A 14,963-nucleotide genomic window follows, 5' to 3' on the forward strand; every position below is an offset into this window, starting at 1 on the left:
ACTAGTGGCATCAGTCTGTTTCTATGCATTAACCAACAAGCACGATGCAAAGTTTACAACAGCGGCTGCCAAAATTCCCCACGAGGAGCATTAAATTTTCATCTGATCTCAGGCGGAGAGTAAAATGACGCATCTTGCTAAACCAAGAATGGGAGAAGGTCTGGTGTGAGTAAGAGTCTGTTGGTCTTTATTGCTTGAAATGGAAGTGAAAAGGCAATCAAAATTGCCCGGCGATGTCCGGGATTCCTGCTCAGGTGAGCATCGCCTGCTTCACATACCGATGTGAGCTGAGAAGGAAATCTCATTGCCATTTTAAACCTGTAAAACAACAGTGAAGGTAACAGGATTTTCCATCTTTGCATTTTAAGATCCGCATTGCCCTTCAGCGACTGTACACAGAACATCGAAATATCTCCTCTCCCGCAGACTTCCCAGAGGTCACTGGCTGTCCACGCGCCGCGAGTTGGCTCGTGTTTTAATCGCTAACACGCTCCCGTCACCGTCGGCCTGTATCTGTGCCGAACACCTTGGCAGGGGGAGACTGCTGGAGAAGGCAGCTTCTCTGATGCTAATGAACACTTCTGGCACAGTTAACCCCTCCCTGCACTGTGACGAGATCAAATGAAACAAATCTCTTCCTTCAAGAAAAGGACGACATCAGCATTCAGCGTGCATGATTCAGCTGTCAGGACTTTCTGCAAGGCCCTGAAGCCAAACGATGAGCGCATATGCAACTACAGTGATGGCATTAAACACAATATCAACTGAGCACATACAACACACAAACGCACCAGTGTGACGACACCTTCTGACTGGCCCGAGAAATGATGCCGCAGGATAATATTTGCATTTGTCCGGAAATCAATGGCAGGAGTTCCATCACCATGGAAACATTGATTCCAGCAGCATCTGCTTCCTTAACCCTACAGGCTGTTAGTGAGACAATATTGTGAAGGTTAGGCTTTGTTTCATACCTGCAGACTGGAGGTCAGCAAAGGCAGCTGATCAGTACAACAAAATGAAGTGACAGACAACCGAATTCAAAAAGCCAATGAGCTGTAATCGAAAGAATTGGAATAATGCCGACGTGTGACCAGTGTCAGGGGTTCTAATGTAATTCAATTAAAGTTGGGAAATTGTTATCATACACTAAACTGAAAACAGCACACAGACAATATATTTATGTTTCACCTCATCAGTAAATATCTGCTTATTCTGAATTTAATGCAGCAACATGTTTCACACAACTTGGACAGGAGCAACTAAAACTGGTAAAGTTGTGGAACGCTCCAAAAACACCTGTTTGGTTCATTCCACAGGTTAACAGGTTGATTGATAACAGGTGATAATATCATGATTGGGTCTGAAAGGGGCATCCTGGAAAGGCTCAGTCATTCACAAGCGAGGATGGAGCGAGGTTCACCACTTTGTGAACACATGATTGGATAAAGGAGATTAATACACAGGCTCAGGAACACTTTATAAAATCATTGTCAGTGAATCCATTTTTGCAAACGATTACATTCTGTTTTATGTCCACTTTACAAAGTGTCTCACCTGTTTTGGAATCAGGGTTGGGCTGCCAACAAATATTCTAAACTGGAATGGCAGTTAAAGAAAGTCATCTAAAAATGAATGCTGATGCTGCTTCATGCCTCTGTCTAAGTGGGCAGCTTTATGAAATGATAATGTCCAGGTTACGTTTACAGCTTGTTCTGCTGCTCCTAAGTGGTAAAAAAAAAAACAAATCCAGGATAACAGAGTGTTGTTTAACAGGCAAACTCCGAATTAAAACTCTATCAAACCCAATCGACTCATTTGGATTTCATAATCCATGGCCTGATGGCTGACACTGCAGCTAACGGATAGCTAGCCAGGACTGCTGAAACAATGGCTTTAGCAATACAACTTCAAAGAAAGGGAGCGTTGACTGAACAAAGAGTGTACCGGATGTGATTACTGAACAATAATATGAAGAAAGTTTTCCATATTAAAACAGAGCTGCTAGTTTACCCAACTGGCCGTGCAAACCACGACACCTGCAACCAGTTTCTGCTGTTAAGATGACAGTGAGTGATTGGTTTCCATGTTTTCATGACAAAAAATAGGACACTATATCTGCTAATCATCTTCCTGACTGAGCAGAACTATGTCTTCACTTACTAAATACATACGAATGCACGGGAAGGCAGCGACGATCCCAGCAGTGATCTGCACAGCATCTCACCGCACTCATGTTTGCAAGTGAAAGCAAGAAAACTGTGACAAGGCTAATCTGACAGCTAGAGTGCGGACATCCAAGACTTAATTAACAAGAATGAATTATTGAATAAACCCGCAAAGATCTGCTCATTTACCCCGACCTGCTCATCACCAGTGCTGTCAGGACTGACACTTATCCATAACTGCTCGCGTGAGGCGACAGCGGAACTTCCGAGTCCTCTTCCGTGGCAGCGAAATGAATGCAAATCCAGTTAATTCCTAATTCATGAATCCTCGCAGGCTTTACCTTGTCAGCTGTGATCTCTTGGCCCAGATAAATGTTCACAAACTAAATATACTCACAAAGAAAAAGCTGGAATAGTCATTTTGTCTGATGAAGCAAGAAAGCAAGAAAGCAAGCAGAGCACCAAGTCAGCGATGGGGCTGCTTAATGGGAACAGTCAGGCTTTTGGGAACCTGATCATCTCTAATCAAGCCTGGTCTAAAGATATTAAGACCTGCACTGTGGTTTCTGTAAAATCTGTAAAATTGCCACCAGTCTCTTGTAACATCAGCAATAATAAAGCTTGTGAATAAGAATCAAAAAGCAAACAAAAACCACCAGACGTCGTCGATTATCTGTCAGGATTTCAGTGTGAGGTGGCAGGTGAAATAAGAAGAGAGAAAGAACTGGAAAGGAAAAGGAAGGAGGACGAGGATCACCATGTAGACCCACAGTGCACGCACTGTGCAGGCGAACAATAGAAACAGCGGAGTCACAGTGATGGATGAGGAGCCAGCAGGGGTTAATGAACAGCAATCGATGCTGAGCCAACCCAGCTATACACTGAACGCCACCTCCATTATAGCCTCTGGTGGCTGGTGCCAGAAAGCCCTGTTGACTGTTTGCTTCATTGAGATTACAATCAATTGAATCACCTATGCATTTTTTCCCTCTGATGTCTTACTAGGGCACCTTGAGCACAAGCTCCTTCCTCGTTTGTACAGTTCAGCGGAGCGCGGTGGGAAATCACTGTGGCTCTGCGTGCTACTGTAAATGCAAGGTGAAGCCCAGAGGGCCTGAATTCACCTCTTTCTGTTCTATCATTCATAGACGCCTCCACCTTTAAGCACAACTCATTTTTCCACATTTCTCCCTGGCTTTTCTTTTAGGCTAAGACAACACTGCATTAAGGTGAGAATATTGCATTAGACATGAGTTTTCCTGTTATTTTCAGAACTTTTTGTACTATTCTCTGTCTGTATTATGTAGTTTTTACTCTATGGTCCTCATTTTATGACAAATTTAGTGTTTCTTTTCCCTCACGTTTGCCCATTGTTTGTTTGTGGTTGGATGTCCACTGTGCCCTCATCCTGTGAGATTTTTGTTTCTTTTTCTGTGAATAAAACTGTGATTTTTAAAGTTTTCGTAAAAGCCTTTATTCATTCAGGGTTTCCTGGGAGGAAGCCTCTCTTCCTGCAGGACGTTGCACAGTGACACACATTCACACCTGGAGCTGCCCAACAAGCACACTCTCATCTGCTGGCCACTGAGCAGCTCCACCGGAGCGGTTGGGGTTGATGGCCTTGCTCAGTGGTGCTAATGAGGGAGGGCCAAGCGCTGCTTTTTCCCCTCCTTCCACTCTGGGATGACAACCAGTCTGTAAGCTTTTGGCCTTTGAGTATCATTCCTGCTTTGCCTCTTTTATAAACACTGTTTAATAAAAGTCAGAACATGAATAAGGGAAATTTAGTTTCCATAAGACCTGGGTCCTCTTTATTTCTGTAATAATAACATTGCAGCAGCAGGCAGACGTGTCAAGAAACACAAACATTGAGACAATCATACAGCAGAAGTCAAATTATCACCCAAACGGCCTGTTGTGATAATCCCTCACAGTGTACCGACTGACTTCCTGGTTAAACCTTGAGCTGCTGTACTCGCCGTACTTGTGAACACACAGTTTTCTTCTGCAGTGAGGGGTTATTACCAATGTTCAGGTCATTGTGCCCCCAAATGAAGTGGTTTAGATTATCTGGCAACTTTGTTTATAACCTTGGTGAACGTCTTCATGGCTTTTTTGCCCTTTTGGACTTCATCGTTAGCCTGATAATCAGACTGAATTGCCATTTTGTTTTATTTAATGCGTTGTGCCTGATGTCATGTTCGTTATAGCAAATTTCTTTTGTGGCCCTGATCAGTGGTTACTTTTGTCACCACTTTTCTGTTCCTGTTTTCCATGGATTTGGCTAGCTAGAAAGTGACACAGGAAAATGGCCGATTAATCGACTGGCTCTAAAAGTAAAAAAAAAGAAACAGCTGTCATCAACGGGCAGAGCGTCACGCCTCTCTCAGTTGATGAACCAATCAGAGACGTGCTTCTTCACTGCAGTGTCGCTGTGTTCCCAAATCATTCACTGTCACTTTTACCTGAGAATTATTCGACCATAGCGAGTGGACTCAAATGATCCCTCAAGACACTGGAAAAAGAAATGCACGGTCACTGACTGAGAGCTGGTTACAAGATCCAAAAAGGCCAAATTCAGGCCACTGCCACGTTTCCTCTACGTCCCGGCGTAGTGTTTAGTTAATACTGAATGAGTAAATCATTTCAGACGCAGATGGAGACTGCTGTAACAAGATCATTAAGCGGAAAGCTGATTGTGCTTCATCTTTATTTCATTGCTGTTATTAAGCCATGAATAATCCAGATGAAGCCGGCACAATGTTTGAGTGGCCTCCTCACAACACAAAGCTTTACGCCGCTCTGTTCTTCTGTGCCCGGTCTCGAGTCGAGCTCTTTATCTCGCTCTTTGTATCCCATGTTTTCACGTGCTTGATCCATCTCAGGACTGTCCCTTCGCTCCACCAGGAAACTTCAGCCTTCCCACACAGAACTTTCATTTCATTATCCGTCAGCCAGCCTCCCTTTGATCTCTCTATCTGTATTGCTGCCCACTCACAGCTTTTCCTTCCTTTGTCTGATCATCATTTTGTATTCTGCCCCAGTCATCTATCCATCCAATCTGTCCTGCTCTGAACTCCCAGGAAGAGAAATCTGTAGTCTCTCCGGCCTCTCCCCCTCTTCTTCTCCATCATCCCGTCGCTTCTGTCATTTCTCTCTCGGCCTCGTCTCCCTTCTCATCTGTCTTCCTGTGACTTTGCCTCTCTCTTTCCTCTGTGGTTTAACCAGTCTATCCCTAGCAGACCCAGTTCACGGGAACACGCTCAGGCCTCAGGTCGCACAAAGCATGCACGGCCAAATATCACTCCGTTTCAGTCTTTCACATCTGTGAGTGAGGCTAAATCAACCTTCTGCCATGTGGAAATCTAATCCTCCACATTTCATCTCACCGTGTCTTTCTCCGCTGTCCCACACCCTTCCCGCTCCTTCCTGCACGCAGCGACACCCAAAAAAACAACTCATTTTGCTCCATCATCAGAACGCCATAGAGACGGCAACAGATGAGGGAGCATTATGGCCGCTCAGTGTGAAGGATTGTTCACACGACACCTCTGCTGCACCAGCGAATGCCCTGTACTTGTCAAAATCTCGGCGTGATGCAAAGTCACGCTCGGCGAGGAAGTGACGCCGAGTTCAGCGCGAGCTGAGCTGCGCCCCTCCAAATCCGTGCTGGAGTGTGCGTGAAATCCTGATGTGTGGCGTCGCCTCGGTGTTATGCAAGCCAGCATTCGCTTTGTGCCAGGTTAATTTAAGTGAATAAATGGAAGGCAGGTGGAAGGGTGAGAAGTTTCGGAATAACAGCATTCCTGCCTCGCTGCAGACGCCATGTTAACCTAAAAGAGGGTCCTGGAGCAAATGTGAGCAGGCCCCTGTTGGCCTTCCCAATCCTCCCACTCTCTACGCAATGTCTACGTATCCCGCTGCCCTGGTAGCCACAGGGCACGTAGGGCACAGTTAAGACTACAAAAGACAGCTTCATTAGATTTTACTCATCCCTGGGTTTGCTGGCTCTGGCTGACAGCCTCAAAACTTGGTAAAAATGAACAAGCTACGCCACCTTCCCCATTATTTAATTCATACTGTGTTTTAGCCATGCATGCAAGGCCATGACCAATTTAAATAAAACATTACATTTGCACTTTGTAGAATAAAGTGCTTTGCAGTGCAGTGCAAACGTGCATCACTTTATAAGGTTTATAAGTAGCAATGGCTTTATTGTAGGAATAGTTCATTTTGGGAAATACACTTATTGGCTTTCTTTCAAGTTAACTTATCATATGTTGTTTCAAAGTTCAAAAACAATAAGTCATTGTTGTGCAGGGCTTATGTACGGCACTGTTTCGTGGTTGCGTAGCCAGCATGGTGGAGGATAATCAACCAAAGGAGATTATCATGACTTTACAAGTTTTACTAATTATTGGTTTCTAATACATCTACAGTGTGATAAATTTCTGAATTGTTTATTTACCATTAATAAAGCAGGATACTTACTGAAACATGGTGACACTGAAATTGCTAAACTGTGGGTCTGGGGAACTGGGACTGTGGTAGTTGGTAATTCAGCCGTTCTTGTTGCTCCATAAATATGAAGTATGCTTCCATACCTCACCGCACCATCCATACACTAAACACCAAAACTGCCACAATATAATGGAAACCCCAACTGTGAGTGTAAATGATGTCAGTTTGACATTCTGCCCTCTGCCAGGCTGCCAGGACAACCCCTGCATCATATCTGCTCCACGGGGCTTTCCCATCTATCAGAGGCGCAGCAGAGGGCGGCGTGGCTCGCTCTCGGCTTTAATGACACTTAGCACATTAGGGGCTGTGGTTACATGGGAGGAGAATCACTCAAGCACGAGTCTGACCGTCAAAGCAGCGAGCCGTAGAGCTCGGGGGAGGTCGCAGTTCACCTTGTATGTTAATTAAAATGGCTTCGTAATCACTTACGCGAGTGCTCCCACGGGTGGCTGCGGTGTTTTATTTTACGTGGTGTGCAGACTGATTCTGCCGATCGCTGAGTCTGCTTTGAAGTGAACCACTCAAGGTGTCATTATATCCCGCAGTGAGAATACTATGACATGCTTAACATCAATATTACATAGAAATAGTAAATGGACTGGATTCATGTCGAGCTTTTCTGCTCTCCGAACCACTCAGAGTGCTTTACAACACATGTCAACACACACAGTCACACACTGATGGCTGCCATGCAAGGTGCTTTCTATGCAATGTTCCCATTCACACACACACACACACACACACACACACAGAGAGAGACACTTCAGTACGCAGACTGGAGGAGTTGAGGACTGAACCACCTCCTGAGCCACATATATTATTGCATATTAATACGCCTTGCCGAATTGCCAAAATCACTCAAAGATGGAGAAATGATGGAATCTCTGAAGTGAAAACAACTAAAATAAATTGTGAAGTCAATCTTGAAACAAGCTGAAACCTCCTGACTGATTGGATGAATGGCTTTCATACAAAAAAACATGAACATTTACAGTGCAACTACATGAATGCGGTCATTTCACCGAATGTAATTGGCTGTTAAATATGTGGTAAAACGGCTTATTAAACATTTAGCGCTCAATTTTTTAAAAAAAAACAGCAAGAAAGAGGCAGATCGGGCAGTCGATCCAAAGAAAAGAAAAATTCATGTAAAGTTAAAGGTCAGTTGTGGCTAATGCTGCAGCTAACGTTAGAAAACATAAGACAGATATTTGTGTTGTATAATGAACAAATTGAATTTATCCAGGCTGTTATCCATCTGTTCTATAGACTTAGAGAGACAACAGAGAAAAGGAGAGACACTCAAGGGAAATACCAGTAAGAAATGGAATTATGGTATTATTATGGTATGAGATCAGTCAGTGTCACGAAACCACACACAGGCTCACTCCACCAGCGCTGGTAACGAGCTACATCTAACAGCATTATGCAATTGAGTTTAAAAAATCTAAATGTTGGTGATTGCAAACATCCAAATATATACGTTTACTTTTAAAGAGTTGTCTCCGTGTCTAGACAGGCTCCATTCATTGAGCAGGACGCGGCTAGCCGGCCTCATCAAGGCATGTGGCCATGGTGCCGGGCAAGAACGCCTCTCTGTGCTGGAACTCAGAAAAGGGCTCTGACATGCACATCTACTGTACGGCTTAAAGCTTGTTTACCTGTGGAGAAAATACTGCCAGCATTGACATTCTCAATATCAAACCAGTGGAACTCTGCAGATGAGTTCATATGAGTCCAATCAGTCACATAAAATAAGATTCCTCCTGCCTCACCATGTTATTATGTGTGTTCAAGATGTCATTTAGCTCAAGACTTGGTTTAAAACCCTTGTTAGAGAAGCAATCAAAAAAAGTTACATTACTTTGATTATGTAATTAAAATAGTTACACACATTTTACATTTCAAGAGAAGCCTTCACCGCTCTGCTCGACAAACACACACACGCACACACACACACACACGGTCACTGATGCTTTGCTACAAGCTAATGTCTGCACATTCAGTTCACTGTCTGCACACTGAATGCACAACGAGTCCAGCTGTTACAGCGTTTAAACAAAACTGTTCTGTATTGTATTGCTACTATAGCACCCAGCCAAAACACCTAGAAGTATAAATTTTGTATTAAAAAAAAAAAAAAGTAAAAGTAAGGCCATATTGGTAAAAAAATATATATACTCAACATTTAAAAAATAAAAGTACTCTTATGCAGATAAATGTAATAATATCATGTTAGATTCCATTTAAAGTTCTAGTTGTCAGATAAGTGCATCGGGATAAAATGTAACAGAGTTAATGCTCTGAAGCGATTGGTGATATAGTGCCTCTAACAGACTGTCCATAGCTCTGTTCCTTCCTCATTACCGACCCGTTCCTACTTAACACTTCAGCCCACGGTGAGTGCAGGGATGGTCAGAGAGGAAGTGATTAATGGTCATAGATATTCCAAAGATAGCCAACATGCCCTCCTCTTTTTTCCATACACAGGTCTCACAGAAGAGCTTCATGTGCAGACGAGGAGTCAGGTGTGTTTAGTGCGATTTCCCTCCTTCAAAACAAGTTAATGAAAGATTTATCAGCACCTGAAAACGAGTGGAGGGGGAGATAAGGCGCATACATGTGAGCTAATTAACTATTATATGGTTTGATTGATTACAGCCAATTAATAACAGAAATCCATCTTTGTGAGGTCATTTGTCTTTCTGTGACTTCCGTGACTCAGGCGCTCATGCTACCTGCTGACAGGTGTGCTAATACGTGTGAGTCACAGCAGTTCATCGCTCATTTACTTTCCTCTGCCTTTTCTCTGTGGCCCGTTCCATAGCCTTTGCCTTTTTATGTTCATTTACACTGGCTCGCTGTATTTATAGCTTGATTTTGCCCTGGGTGGTTTGACTCAGCACACTTGCTCTTTTTAGCAATGCACTGCTGCCCGGGGCATTAAACGCTAACCTTTTGGTCAAGTGGCCACTGTGGCAGCAGGGTTCTGTGTTTTCAGCACTCCTCTGGAACCAGATGAGTCGTAGGGATCGAAAGGAGAAGACGGAGCGATGGCTACCTGCCAACGCGGCTGATAGAAGTGAGGGAGCTACAGCCAGAATCTCCCAGAATTTGGCAGGTGGCTGTTGTTAATGTGCAGCCTTGGCTCTGCTGAACGCTTCCACGGCTCCACACGGTCCCACCTCGCAGCCTTTTCCTCGTTATGTTTGCTCGCAGTACGGAGCCCCGGCTTATTATGCTGCATGTCTGTATGTCACCGTGAACGGGAACCAGCGGAGGAGGCGTCTCCACTGTTTCTGCCTCTCAAGCAGAATGCAAAATAACGCCTGGTGCCTGTGGATTACTGCTGAAGCTGCTGAATAACATGTTCCGTACTTCCACCAGCGCTGGCATCGCAGACAGAACTGAAGGAGGTGGTCTGTCCCTCTATTAGCAATCATTATCAATCCATAGTAGTGAAGTAGTCACAAGCTGCATAAAGATGTTGTATATTTAGTCTATTTTGCATTTGTTTGCATAACCGCTCAGTTTCGACTGTACTATCATGGGTGTCTGCACTCTCACTGTCCCTGTCTCTTTATTTCTGCTCTGTGAGCAGACACATGGGCCACTGTCTGAAAGACAGGCAGACTGACTATTTGCTGTAATTGCCAGAGGATCAGTCATCCCAAGTGCATCAGGTCTGTTGCTGTTTCCATGCAAAAGGCAGACGGGGGGGGGGGGGGGGGGGGGGGGGGGCAACAGGCTGAAAGACCTGACCCAAATCTGTCTTTACATAAGGCCCTGCATGATGGAGATGTTGCTCAGGGAGCAAATAATTAGATTATTCAAATATCATAATGCAGTCAGTCATATTGGCACTGGTGTATAGCTGAGCTGAGGCTTGATTAAAGGCAGAGGGAGCAGAGCGGGAGGATGAGAGGGGGGAGATTACACTCTACAAGATTTCCTAATTGATCTGGAAGGAAGGCTGTTTAATTGATCTCGGCTGCTGCAGAGGGTTGCCAGCCTTTCTGCATATCAAATTGGGTCAGCGTGCGTGTGCGAAGCAGTCAAATCAGAGGAAAGACTGGCAAAATTGTGACAAATGACGGGTGCACATATGAATGACGGAGCAGGAGCAGAAGACACAGGTGCGCACCTGTCGTGTGCAGGAAAATATCTGCCAACAAAGCTACGCAAATATACGTCTGAACTGGATGGATGTGCGGGGCTGTGCAGCACTGTTACGCACAAATGTCACACCTGCGTCCAGTGCGCACACATCCCCGATCAGACCATCTGCTGGAGATCAAACACGCGAGAAATACTCTAAATAAACCAGTTCTGGGGTACTTACGTGCCATATTGCAAAGAAGATCAGGGACACACAGAGGACCAGAGACAGCATGTAGCAGAAGGCAGCAAAAGTGAACATAATTGAAAGGGGAAACGGTGGATAATTTCCCAAAGAAGCGCTATCCCGCCGACAAACATCTAAAAGAAAAAGGGGGGAGTCGGGAAGAAAGTTCTCACGGTGTCATGAGAGGCCGATGCGGTACCGGCACCATGACTTCGCCCCGCACAATGTTTGCAACAAATTGTTGCAGAAAAGCTCTCCAGATGATCCGCCGCGCGTCCACCCGGCGGCGGGGATGCGACTCTCGAGTCAAAGCTGGTCTCAAATCAGCGCGCAGGGCATGGTCAGCGGTCAGCGTCCGCGGCGCTGGAGGAGGCGAGCGTGTGACCACAGGAAGGCGGCTGTCTTCTCGGAGGTGAGCGGGGGACTAACAGGAGGAGGTTCTGCGCAAAAGCACCCGGGAGAGGTGCGTCTGCGGGTAATCCATTCAGCCGCGGCGGCAGGAGCTCTGCTGCGTGTGCGCTGGCATGCTGTTGTGAGAGGGGGCTCCTCGTCACTTCATGCACAAGGCGTTTATAAGTGCTGTTTTCTCCCCCCGACAAACCTATCAGAGAGCGCGCCACTGAGCGCAGGAAGGCGCGTGAACAGGTGGATTTAAAAGAGCTGCGCCCGGTGTGCTCGTGTGTGTGTGTGTGTGTGTGTGTGTAGCAGGTGTGTGTTCACATTTGTAGTTTTACAGGGCCTTGTTATCAACTTTGATTGCGTCTCTCAGTGTTTTTGGATCATTTGGATGAAGAGTTTGGAGCGCTTAGAACTCGCGCTCGGTTCCGGGTCGAGTGATCCGTGACGCGGCTTGAAAGGCGGCCCCTGTTTTCGTGTGAGTGACTGCTGAGTCTATACCGGTCTGCTGTGCTCACCTGAGCAAAGTGATTACATCCACCTCTTAATGCAGATTTACTGTACATGCCTGAGTCAGAAAGAGTCCAGAATGACTGAAGTGCACACTTATCTTATAGTGATCATTCAATTTGGGTAAAATGAAATGAAAAACACTGATTTCATTGATTATTTCAAAGACACTGGACCACATGCTTGGACTGAGACATGCAGTCGCCTGTATTTAAACTGTGAGACTGGCGCCACCGTCTGACGCTTTTAGAAACTGCTTTTAATTCCCTGAGAGCAATAATGAAACCCTCACAGAGGCTTATTGATGTGTCCAGACACCTGAGAAACATGCAACAAAATAAATAACTAAATGTGTAAATGTGTTTCTCACTCTGTAGGTTCAGTGCGTTTACCTACAAATATTTAGTTATTTTTGTATTTGGAAGGATAAGACTTTCTGGTATAAAGTATAACAAAAGTTGAATAGAAATGAATGTGGCACTGTACTGTAAATAAATAAGTGTTTTCTAGAGGCAGGAAAATATAGCATATAAGTGCCTTTAAAACAACAACTGTGTGAAGGAGCAGTCTGCCTTCAGGAGGGTGTAAAGAGTGTAAGGTCATCCGAGACACTTGTGATTTTTTGCCATTTAAACAAAACTGACTTGATCTGAATGTCAATACAACTGCTCATTGTGGCTGTGTTTTTTTTTTTTGTTTGTTTGTTTGTTTCTTACGAGAACAGATGGCTTAAAATGCAACATGTTTTGCAATAGGCTTTTATTTTATGGCAGATTATAATATAAAGCCTACCAAGGCTGAAACGTTACAGGAAAAGGACGCACAACACACTAATGTGAGTTTTATTTTGAAAGTCGTCTTCTAACCGGATTTCAGATATCTATTCCTTCCAACTTGGCGCCTGAACCTTGTCGCCTAGCAACAGCTCATTGCAGCTATGGCTGCTACTTTGGACTAACTTCTGCTGAATTAGCTGGCTGATAAAACAGAGGCGAAACAAACCGCTGCGTAATGAGTAAAAATTGTGAGTTTCGAGGGTCGTTTATGAAATGTTTTTGCCACAATGACAAGTTGAAAAAAGGCTGACCGGAGATCAGTGGAGGGGGAGACAGCCCGCTGCCCGGAAATGATCTGACTCCTCTCATGAGGGATGAATTTCTTCACGTGTTACTGCACTTCACAGTAATGCGCGGATAATATGTCAGTCCGTACTGACTTCCACCAAAGTTTCCCACAGATAAACTGTCTTTTTAGACAGCAGTGACGTGTGCTGACTCACAGGTGTCATCATTATTCACCTGTCTGCTGTCACAGGAGACGTCTGCACACTCAGCTCTTAAACAGACGAGGCCTAATCGCTTGAACAGATGATGAAGTGAAGGCATGAATTGGGATAAACTGCGACAAAAGCTTCCATCAAGGAAAAGGTCATTTTACAGTCGGTTGCATCATTTAGAAATCCCCAGTTTCCCTCCAGCATGACGAGTGCTCCGTACATCAAAAAGAAGACGCAGGACTCTGAACTCCTTTCACGGCGTCTTCATGTGACAGCTTTGTACTGTGACACTTGAGCCCCCTTAGACGCTGCAGAAACGAGCTGCAGCTCGTCAATCTCAAGCAGCTCAGACTCTCTCAGCCCCATCACACACGTGCATGCATCCACACACACACACACAGAGTTGTGTTTGTTGTGTTTGCATCACATCATCTTAAAGACATTAAACAGACCCTCAGTCCTGTCTTGTAGATTTTCTAAACCCTAACCGCGTCTTGTCGAAGCCTTACCTTAACCCGAGTCTTCACCCTGAAATTCAGTGAGTTACATAATGAGGACTTTTGTCCCTATGAGGAAGGCAAGTCTCCACAACGTGCTTGTGTAAACAGATTTATGTCCCCATGATGTAGTACACTTCCACACACACACACACACACACACTCTAGTATCTGTCTTGCTGTGACACCACGCTGTCACGGTGTTATTCCTCCTCTTCACGTGTGTTGATATGACAGCACCGACGGCCACTTGGTGAGGTTGTTGTGTCAAATCATCAGGGACAGACAGACGGGAGGCCTGCGAGGAGCACAGACAGACCAGTAAAGACTTAATTCTGGAGTGACGCAGCAGATTCAGGATAGTGCTGCGTCATGGCTCAGCATATTCTGACGTCCCTTATTGTTTTTTATGTGTTTAAACTATGAATCAGAGGTCAGGTGGCAGTTCTGTGGACAGGTGTTCACTATGTATAAATGGAAAAATCTTTAACCACGTACCCTTCAAACTAAAGTGATTGTACTGAGTCATACAGTAGCTGACACTGAGCGAATCAGCGGTTTTAGCGTAGGATCCCTCCTTACTGGGGACCAAAAGTGCATCGTCCACTCTGCCGTGATATGCAGTAAGATTGTTACTTCCTGGTTAAAAGACACTGAAAACCACAGAAACGAACGTTAATGATGTATACAAATGCTGTAACACATATGTTGCGAATAGGTGGATGCTGAGCCATTAACCTTATACTTGCAAGCTTGCACTAGCTCCTACTTTATCCAAACCACATTTCTTGGTGGGTCAAACTCCTGAAAAACAGTGGATCCCACATTTCCCATAATGCAACACAGCTGCATCTTTTTTTAGACCTACCCCGTCTGGTAATTGTCAGTCAAACCCCTCACTTCCTGTGCGTCCTCTGCAGGCCTTCTACTAAAAATGTGCAGCCTGGATAACCCTGATGACATCACAAAGCATCTTTTTTTTTTAACTCACTCTACTGATGATGATTTCAAATGATAATTTTGTGTTTCTATGAACTGACCTCTAAGGTGCGACCTTGTTCAGCGGTTTGTTCTGCTGTTCACTTCTAAGATAAACGTTCAGGGTTGTGCGCCTCCGAAGTGTTTGTGAGCAGTGGACCATCAGTATCAACTGCCTGGGGGATTCATTTTTAGCACTGATAAGCTATATGTGTCACTGCTGGCCTTTTTACAGCTCGTTTGTGAAAGCAGCATTGCCAGAAATTGGCATA

The 14,963-nt window shown here is 44.8% G+C and overlaps 1 protein-coding gene across 1 annotated transcript in view; it reads right to left on the reverse strand.

Moving 5' to 3' along the window:
• The window catches only part of cnih3 (cornichon family AMPA receptor auxiliary protein 3), a 67,964-nt gene extending 56,855 nt beyond the window's left edge, over nt 1-11,109 (reverse strand). Inside the window, exon 1 of the mRNA XM_041959135.1 lies at nt 11,032-11,109. Within this exon, the coding sequence (XP_041815069.1) occupies nt 11,032-11,109 (78 nt within the window). The remainder of the gene's footprint in view (nt 1-11,031) is intronic.
• Between the last annotated feature and the right edge of the window lie 3,854 nt (nt 11,110-14,963).

The sequence above is a fragment of the Chelmon rostratus genome, chromosome 18, assembly GCF_017976325.1.
Source record: "Chelmon rostratus isolate fCheRos1 chromosome 18, fCheRos1.pri, whole genome shotgun sequence".
NCBI classification, from domain to species: domain Eukaryota; kingdom Metazoa; phylum Chordata; class Actinopteri; order Chaetodontiformes; family Chaetodontidae; genus Chelmon; species Chelmon rostratus.